This window comes from Sardina pilchardus, chromosome 20 (genome assembly GCF_963854185.1).
Source record: "Sardina pilchardus chromosome 20, fSarPil1.1, whole genome shotgun sequence".
NCBI classification, from domain to species: Eukaryota; Metazoa; Chordata; class Actinopteri; order Clupeiformes; family Clupeidae; genus Sardina; species Sardina pilchardus.
The window spans coordinates 24,386,891-24,403,519 of record NC_085013.1 but is presented as its reverse complement, the minus strand read 5'-3'; the positions used below and the strand labels follow the sequence as shown (position 1 = coordinate 24,403,519).

The following is a 16,629-nucleotide window of genomic DNA, read 5'->3' as shown; positions in this document are numbered from 1 at the left end:
TGTGTGTGTGTGTGTGTGTGTGTGTGTGTGTGTGTGTGTGTGTGTGTGTGTGATTGTGTGTGATCTGTACTGTACTACTGCTGCAAAACAAATTGCCCCATTGGGGGACAAATAAAGTAACTTACTTACTTACTACTTACTTACTTACTTAGCTATACAGCTATAAAAGGTCAAAACGTTTGTCCCATCGCCTCCCTGGTCTCTCTGAGCTCATCAGCGCCTAACTGACTCAGCAGTGTGCGTGTGTCTGAGTAGGAGGCGAATATAGGACAGGGCACACATACTGCTTAAAGCAGGCCTGCATGCAGACGCCTTATCTCTACTCTTGATCTATTGAGAGCGTCTCACATCTGCATGTGGGAGATGCTGAAGAGATAAACCATCAGCTCCGTGCTTGAACTGGCTCTTCTTTTGCCCCACTCTCGAACGACACAGCGTTTTGAGGGAGCGGGAGGAACTTATGGTGCAACGGTGTTCCGAGCAGCGAGACTTTGGAGAGTCCACATGGTTTGTTTGTAGCAGGTACTTGTCACGGGCTGTGGTTGCTTTTATTCGAAAGCTGGAATGATGGTGGTTCAGATGCAGGTCATCCTGCTTAACATTACATATGCATATTCAGAAAGGTTTTTTTTTTTTTTTTTTTTTAGCAAACTCAGCTATTGGTCTTTTGCCTCAGATCCCAGGCCAAGTTTTTATATGCTGTTCATGTGTTTCTGGCTCTGTTCAAATAAGTGTTCAATCAAGAGTCCTAGAGAGAACGCAAAGATCAGCACAGACCTGAATTGTGGAGAGACATGATTAAGTACTGTACATCCAGTAACACTTTCCATGAACCCAGTATTTATAAAGCATTATAATTATTGTCATTAGTATAGAGAGCAATTTATATGTACACATGGCTGCGTTCATAAACAATCATGATGACTGTAAGCCTTTACAGCTTGAATTGTCACAAAGCATTATAAAGCTTCTTTGACCTCTCTCTCTCTCACACACACACACACACACACACACACACACATACACACAAGGTCTCATGTGGCAGACTTTTCAAGTTGGTGAAAGACATTACAGTTTTTTCCCATTGCTTACACACTAAGGCACACAAGGCTTAGACCAAAGCCTCAATACCTTTCTTGTAGCATACTTTAAACACTGTGTAACCATAGCTTAAACACATTTTCTGCTTTGCACATTGTTTGCAATTATGCTACACACTTATTGCGAAACACTACAAACGATTTCTTACATCAGACACTCAAAAAATAAATCTCCTGTTATCACTGAAAGCCTCCATTCAAAATGCAAGAACATCTGGTAATTGGTCATACCCAAACACACACACCTGAAAACGCTTACAGATAAAACTGAACACCAATCAAGAGGCAGGCTTAGCTATAAATAGACTTCAGGTAAGTTATTGTGTACCTGTTCAAGTGTCAACTTTTACATTGAGTACCCGTGTAGAATTCTGTATTTGCCCCTTTACTCCCTATTTCTAAAACCTATCAAATGCTTATTTCCAGTGTGCCAATGAAAAGTATCACCAACCACATCTGCATGCATGCTTCTCTTGCAACCAATGATATGTGAAGTGATAGGTTCCCCGTTGTCTAGACCGAGAGGACATCACCTTTGATGCCAAGGAGGACTTGTGGCCAGACCTGAACAAAAGACAGAATCCAATACCCCCCCTCCCCCACACACATGCACACACACCACTCCGTCACACACACACACACACACACACACACACACACACACACACACACACACACACACACACACACCACACTCACACACAAGAAAAATATATGTTTTTTTATGGCAATTTTTCCAGTAATTCTTTTTACTTGTTTTGATACTACATTGGTTTGTTTGTTCACTTACAGTGTTGCATTGATAACTGTGATTTAAAAAAAAAAAGTCATTGCTACAAGAATATTTGTTTAAAATAAAATGCAAAAATTGTCGACTAGTTACTGGCAGAAATTCTACTTTTGAGTCTGACAATATTCAATTCAAATTGCTGAATATGACAATAAAAATAGAAACACAAATAGAAGCCTATTGGTGTCCTAGGCGTGTATGGATTCATAGGCCTATAGACCCTTTGTAACTGCGGAAGCAAACATGTGCATTCCTAAAGCATTGCTGAAGACACAGAAAACAACAGTGAGCTGGTAAGTTGGGGGGAAAACACGTTTTCCGTAAAGTTTACTTTTTGTAGAGCTTTGCACTTGTCTGATTCATTTTCTGAGGTTTCTTCCTATATGGATCTCCTATAGGGCTCGGGCACACGCCTTGCATTCTAGGAATATCGCCGACATATTGGTAGCACACCGAACGTAATATCCATTCATTCAGATGCAGAAGACAAGGAGCAGAAATAAAGCGATGAATTCTTTTCCTCTTGCGATCGTGGGTTGCACTGTTACACCCCACTACACAGCAACATACGACCAAGAAGGCAAAAACTAAGTAACAGGAACACACTAATAGCAGGCGGGAGTAAATCCATAGTAATCCATGGTAAACTAAGGAGTGAAGCTGCCAATATGGCTGCGCCCGCGAAGTTTTCACGTCATGATCCCGAGCCCTATTCTAGGGAGTTTTTTCCTTGCCCCTGTTACTAATGGGCTCTCTTTGAATGCTTAACACTCTGTAAAGCGCCATGAGACATGTGTAATAATGTTTTGGCGCTCTATAAGTGAAATTAAATTGAAAAATTAAAATTTTCATTTCAAGTCTGCACTGGTTTTGAAAATTTGGTTCCAGAAACCCTCTAGTAAATTGAAAGGGTCTTTACCTATAGAGAGTCTATTCATAGGCCTATACCAAGGCAAAGATCGGATGGTGTTCAGTGAAGTAATGAGTGTTTGTACATTGCAGCGTGAGTGTGAAAAAGTGGCAAATAAGTGTGACATTTTGATAGGTTGGTTTTTTTTATTATTATTCTTTGTTACGTAGAGAGTTATGTGTGGGGTTTTTTTTCATAAAAAGTGTTTTATGAAATTGAAAACTGAGTCAAAGGCTGAGAAGAAGAACTATAGCGTACTTCACAATGCAGAGAGAAAAAAATCCTCAGTGTGTGTCTTATGTGTCGTGTTTGGTCAGTATTCCTCTAATCCTACTTGAACAATAGAGTATTTCTAGACACTATATCATAGGAAAACCTGTTTTGCTTCACAAGTGTACAAAAAATCCTATACGTTTCTAAAGAATACAAGACATTGGGAAATTCAATCAAACAGTGGTATAAGGGATAATATATAGAACGTCGGATTATTGGAAAAATGAGATGTACCACAGAGCTGTACAAAATATGACAGCCGCCCATTCCTGCATATTATCTCTGCAAAAATAAATCACTCTTGTAAATTTTTCTCCATCTCTAACTCCATCCCCTACTCTTGCAACATGTTTGTGTGTAAATGAGTATGCATGTGTGATTGCTTCTGTATGTGTGCTTCTGTCTCTGTGCATGTGTGTGTGTGTGTGTGTGTGTGTGTGTGTGTGTGTGTGTGTGTGTGTGTGTGTGTGTGTGTGACAAAATAAAATCTGACTAAACGAATATGACCGCTGCTTCACCCTGATTTCCCCAATAATGACCGTCATTCTATACATTACTCCGATTATACGGCTACTTCCTACAGTAAATGAAAAAATAAGGTCAAATAAACATCTCTATGTCGCTGTTTTGCCGTGGCTTTATCTGAAAAACAAATAGTTTGCAACACACACTAACTTGAAACAAACATTCTTTAGATCCACCGTCTGCATTCACTTTTGTTGCAGGCGTTGCATGAATGTTTTTCAAGGATCCCGTTTCTGTCCAGTGACAAGTTGTACCTGCAAACGGATTGAAATCTCTACGTTGAACAAAAAAGAGAAATGCAACCCATGCAATTTGAAGGTGACACCAACCAATAGGACAATGGCAGCACTGTGCCCTGGGGCTGACCTTCAGTAGAAGATACAAGAAAAAAAACATGGCTCCCATCAAGGGCAGTATAGGATACACCTAAACAGAGGGAAATCACCCAGGAGAACCTTGAACATGCAATCATCAACGACAGATCTCTGTTTAGGTCAAGGATCCATAGTTCAGCAAGCCAACTTCCCAAAGCACTTATCCCAAACTGAAGTCATGATTTTACAAAGCCTGTGGAATGGTGTGAGAAGGCCTTTGGCAATGAAGAGACAGAGAGAGAGGGAGAGAGAGAGACAGAGAGAGAGAGGGAGAGAGATAGATATGGAGATAGAGATAGAGATAGGGAGATGGAGAGAGAGTTTTGAGATTGAGGCATCATTCAAATCAACACAGATCTAGGTCTCGATAATCAGTGATCTCGTTAGTAGTTGCAAACTGTCAAGAACTTCAAAGTGTAGCGTAGTCTGCAGTGTGCTAATGAACAATGGAACTATCCATCTTTATTGATTTAGCACTCAGATCAGTATTGAAATTCTCAAAATTATTTGTTCAAACTCCACACAATCTTATCACTTGTGCACTCACTGAAGCAGTTTCTTTCCATCTTGAACAAATAGCAATGCTTTTGTACATCCATGCAACTGACAATGTCTGCCGTTTTTTTTTTTTTTTTTTAATTACTAATGTCATATTTATCAAAATGTGGTATGGTTCTCTGCTGAAAAGTCCACCCCATAAAACAAATTGCCCTTATTTCATCGATTGTGTCATTACATGCAATTGCGTTGAATAGCCGCTATAACTAGATGTCATAGACAGTCTATACATGTGACCTCGCAGACAAGCACTGGTTGCATTGGTAGAAATATTTCCTTTTTAGGCATGCATATCATTGTGAGCAAGATACGCGCTTTTGCAGGTAATCCATGATGCAGTGTGCTCAAACTGTTTTGAGAAATGCACCAAACTGCTGTGCAAATGTTAAGGATGATTCGAGAAATGCACCCAAGTGACTGAGAAAAATTGTAACCCTTTTTTTGTTGACAGAGAGAGATGGAAGTAGCACAAATATTGTTTCCTGATGCTTCAGGGTTTATAAACAAGCAATCAAACAAAGGATGGAGTGTTTAGCTGTGGAGAAAATATTGCCATATGATTCTTTTTAACAGATCCCACCCACAAAAAGCACACAGATTATAATCTTGATTTTGCGATTTATGTGGTCGGATATGAACCCTTTGATCAAATTTGAATATGTTGCGTCCAAAATAAATGGCTCTGTCTACCTACAGCCAAATTAGTCTTTGATATATATATATGCTAATGGATTCAAATAATTGTTTCATGCATGCATTAACTATGCGTGCTACAAAAATGTCCCAAGCTGAAATGCTTACGCAAACAAGCTCTACTATATGATTAACTGAGAAAAGTCTGGTATAGTGACAGTTAGGATTGCCCTGTCTACACCCACAGCTTGTGGATTATATTCTTGATTTTAATATTTTTGTGGTCGGATATTAACTCCTTTGACTCAATGTTGCAATAGGCTACAGAGGCTGGCTGTGGGCATGGTTGGAACTGCACAGTCAAAACTCTGCCAAATGCACCTACCTCTTCCTTTGATACCCTTTGATAGTATCCAGGTCAGTGGTAGGCCCTTTATCAACCCATCAATGCTAAATCTCCCACAATCAACCTAAAAGCCTCAGATCTATAAGAGGCACTTCATTTCAACAAAGTGACGGAAAGCGTCCAAAAACAGTTGAGATGTTCTACAAATTCATTGCTTCTCAACCTTGGGTGAGTGTATTTCTGTCTACCGCATGCATGCGCACATAAACCTTTTGCAATACTTTTTAGAATTTTAGCTTGCAGTTATACTGTCCATACTTGAAGACAGTGCTTGCGTTTGCTTGGAGACTCCTCAGCATTATTGAAGTTTGCTGTTGCTAGAGCGTCTGTAAATCCCAGAGTTCAGACTCTTCACTGTGATCATCTATACAGTATGGTCAAGATGTTGCCTCATGAAGGCATAGCCATGGTAAACTCTTGGAGTGTGTTTTTGAATGTTTATAGAGCAGGAGTCTCCAACCTTTTTTCCTCCAAGAGCTACAATACTTTGACCAAATGGACATGGCCAAGAGCTTTTATGTTAGTAGTAGCATGCCATGTATTCGCATAACTGATCTCCACTCGAAACCTCTGAATATGACTTGTATGCTTTTTAAAGGTTCCTTTCAACTCATTTACCTTCTCTCTTTGTAGACTTTGCATTTGATTTCACAGGAATTGTAATAGAGCTACTTAAGAACAGGTGGGGGATCTAGTAGATTGCAAGCTACCTGTTGGAGACCCCTAGTTGAGAGAATATAGGCCGTATGGCCTCAGTAGGGGTTATCATCCAGACCTTGCAGCTATATAAAATGTGATGCTAAGTGGGTTCAGAATGTAACGAGTAGAGCAATATTGTTGTAAAGTAAAGTAAAGTAAAATTTATTTATAAAGCACATTTACACACATCATAAGCTGACCAAAGTGCTGTACAGTGAAAGACTAAAAAGAACACAAAATAATACAAAGTAATACAAAGAACATTTGCTAAAACATAGTGAAATGATAACATTCAAGACAGGGCACACAACACAGAACATATAGAGAAGAAACAGAAGTACAGGATTAGGGGACAGGAAAGGCCAGGGAGTACAGGTGGGTTTTTAGCCTGGATTTGAAGGCAGAGATGGAGGGGGCGGATCTAATATCCAGGGGGAGCTGGTTCCACAGACGTGGGGCAGCAACAGCAAAGGCTCTGTCACCCCGCTGTTTGAGCCGTGAGCGCGGCACATGTAGGAGCCCTTTGTTGGTGGATCAAAGGGACCTTTGGGTAGAGTGGAGCTGGACAAGGTTGGTGATGTACGCTGGGGCCAGCCCATTTAGTGCCTTAAAAACAAATAAACTTTAAACTGGACCCTAAAAAGAACTGGGAGCCAGTGTAGGGAGGCTAGAACGGGCATGATGTGCTCACGTCTCCTGGTGCCAGTTAGGAGGCGTGCAGCTGAATTTTGGACCAACTGCAGGCGTCTGAGTGAGGATTGGGGGAGACCAAGGTATAGGGAGTTGCAATAATCCAGCCGTGTTGTTATAAAGGCGTGGATAACTTTCTCAAGGTCTTTGTGAGATAGGAAGGATTTGAGGCGGGAGATCATTCTGAGCTGGTAAAAACTATTTTTGACAACAGTGCTGATCTGTTTGTCAAGGCAGAGTTCAGAATCAAGGATGACCCCCAGGTTCCTAGCATGGGATTTGACAGATGGGGTGAGATGACCTAGGTTTCTACAGTGCATCTTGCCTTGGGAGGACCAAAAATGATGATTTCCGTCTTATCACTATTCAGCTGACTGTTCAGCTGTTGTTGACTTTGTATTGGTGGATATGACCACAAACCGATGGGAAGGTATTCAGATTACTAAACGGATGCTTGATCTGACTTTATAAATGACATGCCAGACACGGAATCTCCCTCCTTCCTTTGTGCAGGGCTTCATCTTCTGCCTGGTTTTCATGCTGATGAGCTGTTCTCTGGTGGAGGGCAGTGAGCCAGCTGTTCGTCGCCCCCAAATGAAGCTCTGCGTGTACCGTCCGCCTCCCTCTGAGGGATGGAAGAGGAGCCGAGAGCTCAACAGCCAATCACTCTCTCCCTGGAAGTGGAGGTAAGTGGGAGAGCCTCATTCAGTTGCTCCACTCCTAGTGTGAGCGTATGCAAAGCCATTCTTAGATTGATTTGTTAGTTTAGTGCATTTGTTTAATTAAATAATGTGTACATGATGACTATGATACGAGTATTTGTTTGGTTGATTGTTATTACAATCCATGAGATAGGAACTGATGACATGTTCAGTGGAGAGGGATATAAATCTCAAACAAGATTATTTAGTTAGTACGGTACATTGTAAACCTGGCAAAGAGCCATACTATACATTCTCCTAACTGTGTCCATTCATTGTGACATAAGCGGTCTTCTATACTTCAAAGGCTGTAAACTCCTATGAGTTTTGCTGCATCTGCCACAGAGCTCTGGGATTTGGGAATCAACAGACTTTATAGGTGTCATGGCATGGACCAAAGAGGGTGTATTCAGAAATTGTACTATGCTTTTAGAGGAAGCTATTGGTCAAAGAAGGAACCGGAAATTGAATTGAATGGAGTTGGATTAGGCCTGCAAGCACATTGTAATAGCTTGCAATTTGCCTGTAGTCATCTGGAGGATATGACTTCTGAGTGAGGAACAATGCAAACAAATAGACCAAATAGATTGGTAGTCCTAACAATAAGGAGGTTCATTGTTGAGAATCGACTAAGACCTTTCTCCAGATTTCTCCCCACTGCATTCCGGTTTAGTGTTCTAGAATGATTGCACAGACTGATTCTTGCCAAGCATTCTGAGAGAAGATTAGTGGGTCAGAACTCCACCAAAGCAGTGAAAGAATTTGTCCATCTGAGCATAGCTTTGTGCTGTAACGTAACGACCACCCTTTCCTGAATCCTTTCTAGGAGAGTCTTTGTGGAGAATGGGATTCCTCAGGTGATCTACGAAGCAGTCTGCGACGCGTCCTACTGCGAATATCCACAGTACGACATCGAAGCTCAGGGGAACCTCAACGCCGTGCCCATCCACCAGGTCCTTATGGTCCTCCAGAGACAGAGAGGCAGGCCCATGTCTTACGTCGCCCACTTCAGAAGTGTCGCTGTGGGCTGCACGTGCGTCTGGGCCAAACATGCCCACTGAAGGACACTCTGTTGCTCCATGAGAAACCTTCTACGATCTGCACAATGTGTCCCACCACCAATTATGGTTACAAATACAAATTGTTAGCAAGCTGTCATTAGTTAATGGAAAAATAAATAGTTGTAAAGATGCTGTGTAGAAATATGCCATGCTTAAGTTTCGACATCACTGAGATGAGATGTGAAGATCTCTGTGAAAATCTAGCAGATGCTCAAAATAAATAAACAATACAAGATAAAGAGCTTCCACACATTTCTTGTGCTAATAATTTCGTATTGTTATATACTTATTGTTGTTTAATATCTGGCTGAAACTGTATCCAACACAACTTACTGTCCAAAGTGACTTTCAATTTACATTCTGGACATGCTTTGTGAATCTATGGCACACACACACACACACACACACACACACACACACACACACACACACACCACTGCATCTATATTGATAGTAAGTTTGTATACATGTGAACACTAAATGCGCCAGTGTAACTAGTCCTCAATGTGATCATGGACCTTTGTTGAAATACATCACTGCAGATAGTCCTATCAGCCAGTGGCGTCATGCCCATTGAAGTAAAGGGGGCACGTGCCCCCTCTGATTTTTCGTCCCTGATATTTTTTTTAATCATAACTTTCCGATTATGCTCCATAATAATCAATTCTAGCGCCTATAACGACTCAAATATTCTTCTGGATGTGTAATAAACCTATGGCTATGGCCTTCAGCCCTTTTCCTAAAATTGGCGTCTGTAGCATATACTGTTCCCGTAGAAACGCACACGCACGTTGAGCGCGCATTGTTATGTTTATGTTGAACTGTTACAGTTAACGTTAGGCTACAATTTGAACAGTTGAACTGCACAGTTTGGACAGCTACAGTCAATGGTGTTGAAGTGGTAAGTAGGCTGGCTATACAATAAATCAACATTACATTCGGATGATATTAAAAAGTAGTGGAATTATTTGTGGACCTGGAAATGTTGGTGAGGATCGCAAAGTTCACCAAACGCTCCAAAATCGCATTTAGGGAAGTCGGCTTCTCAGGGCGTGAATGGGCAGTGGGATGTAGCCCGCCAGGACAAACTGGTTTATCTACCACTTTGAACGTGGCTAGAACTCGTTGTGATTGAAAGCATAGGCTGTCGCGATTGGAGAGGAAGAGTGTTCAGGGATGCGTTGACGTTACGTTAGTGTTGGCAGGTGAAGTCAAAGCCAAGGCAAGTCCAAATTCTCGTAGGCTACACTACAGTATATTTGTGAGCAATACAGTCGGTTTCTATTTATCCTAGGCCTACTGTAAATGAAACCGTAATGTGGAGTTAGGTTCTACTGAGTTTGTGACTTTTGTTCCAGTTGTGATAGGCTTTGTAGCCAGATAGCTCGCTATATCTAGGCTGACGCCTGACAAGGCTATGTTTACTTGAATTTTAAAAGCCATTTGATAGTCTTCCCCAACAGACTCCCCCCCCCCCCCGTCGGAAAAATTATTGCAACGTCGCTGATTGTGCCCCCTAAGAATTTTGGCTTGCATGACGCCTCTGCTATCAGCTCCTCTCTGTCTTACTCTGGCTCCATTCACATTTGATCAAGTGGCTCTGCTGAATAAATATTGGACACAATTAGCATTTGAGAAAGTTCAGATGCGAGAGAAAACAGAGAATTCACTCGTTTGAATGTCAAGATGCCACTATTCACCGTGCAACACATATATCAATTTGCACAATTTGAATATGTTGCTAAGAAGCAGTCAACAAAATATGTTTTTATTTCTGCGTCTAGACACAGAAAATTGAGAACAAGTTTGGTGGCTCTCCTAGGAGAGGAGAGGACTGCATTTGCAAGGGAAACACTGAGAGCTGAGCCGTGTGATTTAAAGAATGTCGCATGATTCTTAATCCTTGAGTTGAATTGTTTCTGCCCGGAGCTGAACTCGACTCGACACATTTCTAGCATTGTGCTGATGGGCAGCCTGGGCACGAGCACACTGTTCGAGACTTGACCAGAGAGACTGAGAGAGAGAGAGAGAGAGAGAGAGAGAGAGAGAGAGCTTGTCCATAGAGCTAGAGATAGAGATAGAGATGGACAGCACAAAGACAATCATGTTCGAGGATCTTCTCTACAACAAAAACTGGACACATTTCTAACGTTGTCAGTGTAGGGCAGACTAGCTAAAGATCACACAACTGCAAATCGGAACGGAAAGAAATAGTGGACCCTGCTCCAGGTCACGTTCACACACAGACACACACACACACACACACACACACACACACACACACACACAAACACACACACACACACAGAGAGAGAGAGAGAGGCACAGGAAGGACCTGTAGGAGCCTCACTTGACAGAGTATGCCGACGCTGACCTCTGTGATCTAAGACATGATGGCCGACTCATGGACGTTCACTGTTGACCCGAGGAGGACTCCCTAGTGCGGGCGAGGTGAGTGATCGCAAGCTATATCATTTTATCGCTTTACTATGTTACAAAGTAATGCATTATATTGATTTACAAATATATAAAATAAGAGAAAAGTTGTTGTTGTTTTGATTTTACATTCAAGACCGTAATAATCGTTGAAACTTGCAGCATTGCAAAATGAATGAATTTCATAAATCCTTTACCCACTGTTTTAAATAACTGATTTTAAATCAGGTTGACCAAAGCAGAATATATACGGTTGGATATGAGAGGTATTGTTGTTTGCTAAAGGTACTTCATCAGGAAGCTTTTAATGCAGACCCTGTTTGTCTAATTCCACACTTGGGTTTACCTGCCAAAATGGCTGATTATGGAGTGTTTCACCTATTTAGCTCATTCCTTGATCCCTCACAGAAATTACATTCATTCCTTTTAAAGACATGATTAGAATAGAGTAGGTTTTCTGTTATGCCTCTTTATGGACATTGTTTATCAGAATTGTGGTCTGATATTTGAGTCAGATATTTGCGGTACAGAGTGAACACAAGTGTTCTGTAATGCATTTTATGATGCACACAAAATGCTTGAACAGACTATGGGTGATAACAACAATTCATCAGCATCACATTTTATATAGCGCCTCATCATTGCACCCAAATCCCTTTGTAGTAAAGGAGGAGCCTCACTAACCAATGCGTGTAGGACCCGCCTGGGTGATGCACGACAGCCATTATGTGCCAGAACATGATTGTGCTCACCACACATCACATCAGCTTGAGCTGGAATATTGATAAGAGATAACGAGGGCTGAGAACCAAAGGGGCGTAAGTGACATTTCACCAACTTTACAGGAGAGCCAAAACAAATCTAACTGCTTCTATATGTTCACAGTAAAGACCTTTGGTTTTTGTTCAATAACTTTATATTTATAAATATTTAACTTCTATAATTCAGCTAGAAAGAGCTCATCAAAAGCTTTCAGGTGATATATACAGTATAACTCAATTTTGACCAAAATGTCACTTACGCCCCTTTGGTTCTCAGCCCTGTTCTCTTTCATTTCATCATTCATCATTTCATCATTTCCTGTGCTGATCTCTCCCTCTCTCCCTCTCTCCGTCTCTCCGTCTGTCCCTCTCTTCCTCTCTCCGTCTCTCCCTCTCTCCCTCTCTCCCTCTCTCCGTCCCCTTCCCAGTAATGCCGCGGTGGGCTCTGGTGTGCCTCAGTTCCCTGTCCATGCACCGCAGGCGGCTAAGCGCCTTCTCCCCCCCGCCTCCCCCCCAGGCCACCGTCCCGGCCAAAGACGTGCCCGTCCTGTTCCGCGAGCCCTTCATCCACGGCGGCTACCGGCCCGCGGGCCAGCGCTGGTCCTGCTACCTGCTCAGCCTCTTCCAGGTGCACAACGAGTCGGTCAACGTCTGGAGCCACGCGCTGACCGGCCTGGTCGTCCTCGCCCGCTTCCTGCTGCTGGTGGGCGCCTGGCCCGCGCCCTTTGACCTCACGGCGCTGCCCCTGTGCCTGTACGTGACCTCCGCCCTCACCTACCTGACCTGCAGCGCGGCCGCCCACCTGCTGCAGTCGCGCTCGGAGCTGGCGCACTACTGCCTGTTCTTCCTGGACTACGTGGGCGTGTGCGTGTACCAGTACGGCTGCGCGTTGGCGCACTACTTCTACAGCGCGGAGCCCGCGTGGCGCCAGACGGCCGTGGCGGCCGGGTTCCTGCCCGGCGCCGCGCTCCTCGGCTGGCTGACCTGCGCCAGCTGCTGCTTCGCCAAGCTGCGCTACCGGCGGCCGTACCCGCTCCGCCGCAAGGTCTTTCAGCTGGTGCCCACCAGCCTGGCGTACCTGCTGGACATCAGCCCCGTGGCCCACCGGCTGGCCAACGCCACCGGGTCACCACCGGACGCCGGCGGCGGCGGCGGCGTTGGCGACGTAGGCGCGGCCGACGACGCCCTGGCGCTCCACGCGCTGCAGATCTTCTTCTTCCTGCTGGCGGCGCTCTTCTTCTCGTGCCCCGTGCCCGAGTGCTTCTTCCCGGGCCGCTGCGACGTCCTGGGCCACGGCCACCAGATCTTCCACCTCTTCCTGGCGCTGTGCACGCTGGTCCAGCAGGAGGCGCTGTTCCGGGACTTCCGGGCGCGCTGGCGCACGCTGGAGCTGGTGCACGGGCGAGACACGCTGGTCGGGGCCTGCGCCTCCTTCCCCACCCTGGTGCTCTGCAGTCTGCTCACCGCCGGCCTCATGTGCTGGCGCGCCAACAGGAAGCTCAACGCCAGGCCCAAAGAACGAAGCTGAAGGACACAAAACTGATTGGAGAAAAAAGACACAGAAACCGTCACTTCATGTCTTAAACTCTACACGACTTATCAATATATCCTCTGTAGTATCTGGTGTTATGAAGAGTCTGCACCTTTACAACTAGACAAGACAGTAAACATTCTGCTATTTTACAGTACATACAATATCCATGACATGTTGTCTTTATGTTTTAGAGTTATGATATAATTATGTTAGGAAGAGTCTATACGCCACACAGATTTTTTTCCTCAGCAGGATGTCTGTGAATTTGATTTGATAGGGAAGTCACTGTATTGCAGATGGGGAGCTAGTGTCAGCTACTAATTGGAGACCCATGACACAAATGATGTGTTAGCCAGCAGCACACTAAGAGGAAAGAACTGAGAACTGATCCCAAACAAGAGCAGTCAGACAGCTGCAGACCCTCAACCCTACATAGAACAGTCGGTAACACTTTACTGAAGGTATCTGTGTAAGAGTGACATGACACTGTCATGACACATGAACCCTAACCTTACCTAACCCTAACCCTAACCCTAACTTGTCATGACAAAGACCGAACGACACTTAATGACAGAAGAGTTGTCATAAATGTTTAAGACTTGTTTATTTATGACATGTTCATGACAGTGTCATGTCACTCTCATGTAGATACTGTACCTTCAAGTAAAGTGTAACCGCAGTCACCTGTGCCACTTAATATTAATATTAATATTAATTTCTATACAAACTTAGTGGCAGAGTTTTAAAGAAACGCAAGCTCCCATCACAAAAATGTATCTAAATTGTCTTTGTGCAGGGCCTCAAAGTGCTGTAAACAGTGTCCTAACACTGTGTGTACAAAACCACATGGAGCTACTAACTGAATTTTGACTATGTGACGAGAATTCTCGGACTGACGTTAATTTGTTTCCCTCTTTCCTCTCCTCGACGTTTTCTGTTGCAGTTCTCCACTGATCTGAGCTAATGCACTGATCACATAGTGACGTACTGTAGGGGTCCCAGGAGAATACATTAGAGTCTGAAGTTGGCTTCTTTTCATCACATAAGTCTGGTCACTCACGATTGGGATTTATTTCCAACACTTGCATTGCAACGGGCGCTGATTTTGAAATCACTGGTCTAACTTAACCAATCACATTATTCAGGGATTCATAACGTTACTTCCTACTTTGTCTAAACTTTGCAACAACATTGTCAGTCAGGGAACAATGTGTGTGGGCCCACCTTTGCCATAAATAAATATACACATTCTTCCAACTGCAACTTTTGATGTTTGAAGGTGTTGCTACTACTGTTTACCAAAGCCACTTTCGATTTGAAAAACTATAGTGTCCCCCTCATTGCTGAATAGGAAAGGTAATCTGCCCACCAATGGAAACGTTAGTATAAACTGTGGTGGTCCAGACTATCTCCCTTTAAAGGGATAGTTGTGGTCAGGCTAATAAATGCCCCTGGTTAGAGGAGAGCTAAACCAGATTTTGTTCCGTTCTACAGTACACACTTCTTCTGAAAAATGTAAGGTTGTTTAATTAAATATTATTTTGACTTATTTTCTTTGTTTTTCTAGTTTTCTGGTTCCTGATTCAGGTCATCATGTAGGAGGCCAGGCTTGTGGTTACACTCCACCGTGACTGTGACTGAACATTTACAGGAAGCTAGATGAGCAAAAAAACACACACACACACTCACACACACACACACACACACACACACTCACACACACACACACACACACACACACACACACACACACACACACACACACACACACACACACACACAAGGCTTAAGGGTAATTATGGTGTAGTAAATGTGCAAATACTATGGCTTAGATCACATTAAACAATGTTACAATTCAGATGAGACATATTGGCATTTGGATAGTCCTTCAACCAATCACACCAACAATTTGGGTGCGTCTGGTGGATAAGCTAGTTTGTGATTGGTTCCAGCAAACGTGGACAGGAAGCAGGAGAGAAATGTGCAGGTTTCCAGCCTGAGCTGAGCTGCAGGGCGAAATCAAATCGCTGGCAGATCGGGCTGGATTTGTTACCCCATATTGTTATCAGGCTGTTAACGGTAAACATATATCACCCCATGTGTTCATGAATGTGTACATATACCAGAAAGGCAGGAGCTGATTTCACCCACCATACACATTTGGTGCAAAGAACCAGTTGTAATGATTCAGTGGAATGGCTGATTATGTTCCCTTTCTAATCTGAAGGGGTCAGCAGTGAGTCAGGAATCAGAGAGAGAACTACTGACACGTTTGAGTTCTCCATCTTCAGAGTGATAAAGATCCTGAACACTGAATATCACACACACACACACACACACACACACACACACACACACACACACACACACACACACACACACACACACACACTATTACACGCCTAACTTCTCCCTATGGTAGGGATCAACATCTTGCATGGTATATCTACTGCTATTCATTTACAACTAACACAAACAGTAGAATATTAGAATAACTGCGATCTCATCTTTTTCATCTCTCTCTCTGTGCAACATTTGAATTGTTGTAAGAAGTAATTTGGTATACAGTAAATACCATTTGATACAGTAAATCTTCAATTAGAGTGAAAAGGTCTGTGCTTTCTCTGTGCTTTCTCACACACTCTCTCTCTCTCTCGCTCTCTCTTGTTTGCTCATTGACTGAGAGTGGATGTTAATGATGAGATGAGATGAGATGTACTTGTAGACTTCTAGATCTTATTCTTGGACTTTGGTACTCTTGCTAAGCTGGATAAGACTGGTCTCCATTGTGTGTGTGTGTGTGTGTGTGTGTGTGTGTGTGTGTGTGTGTCACTCTCCACAGATGAGTGACAAGAGAGAGCAAGCAGAGCAAGATATTCCAACCATAACACAAGTTTTTTTTTTTTTTCAAAAGTGACTCAGAACATTACATATTGCTGACATGAAAAAAGATAACAATATAAAGAATGTGTAATCATGATATAGCATGAATATTTAAATAGCAGGTTTATTCTATTGAGAATATATATACCTGTTATAATGTGTGTACATCATTCCTGAAATGCAATGACAAGGTATGGTTCTCTATCGCACTCTACTGGCTGTCTTGGTGTACTACATTTCTCAGTTACAGTGCTAGGACTGACCAGTGTTGCCTACTGTACTTACACTGAATGGA

General features: G+C 43.1%; 1 protein-coding gene across 1 annotated transcript; it reads left to right on the top strand.

Annotated features, from left to right (window-relative positions):
* Positions 1–12,347: 12,347 nt before the first annotated feature.
* LOC134067102 (membrane progestin receptor beta-like) lies at positions 12,348–13,460 on the top strand. Its single transcript, XM_062522179.1, has one exon. The coding sequence runs from the start codon at positions 12,348–12,350 to the stop codon at positions 13,443–13,445; it is 1,098 nt and encodes a 365-aa protein (XP_062378163.1). The 3' UTR covers positions 13,446–13,460.
* The last annotated feature ends 3,169 nt before the right edge of the window (positions 13,461–16,629 follow it).

Coding starts and splice junctions, on each gene's coding strand:
- LOC134067102 (XM_062522179.1), top strand. CDS start 12,348: ATGCCGCGGTGGGCTCTGGTGTGCCTCAGTTCCCTGTCCATGCACCGC.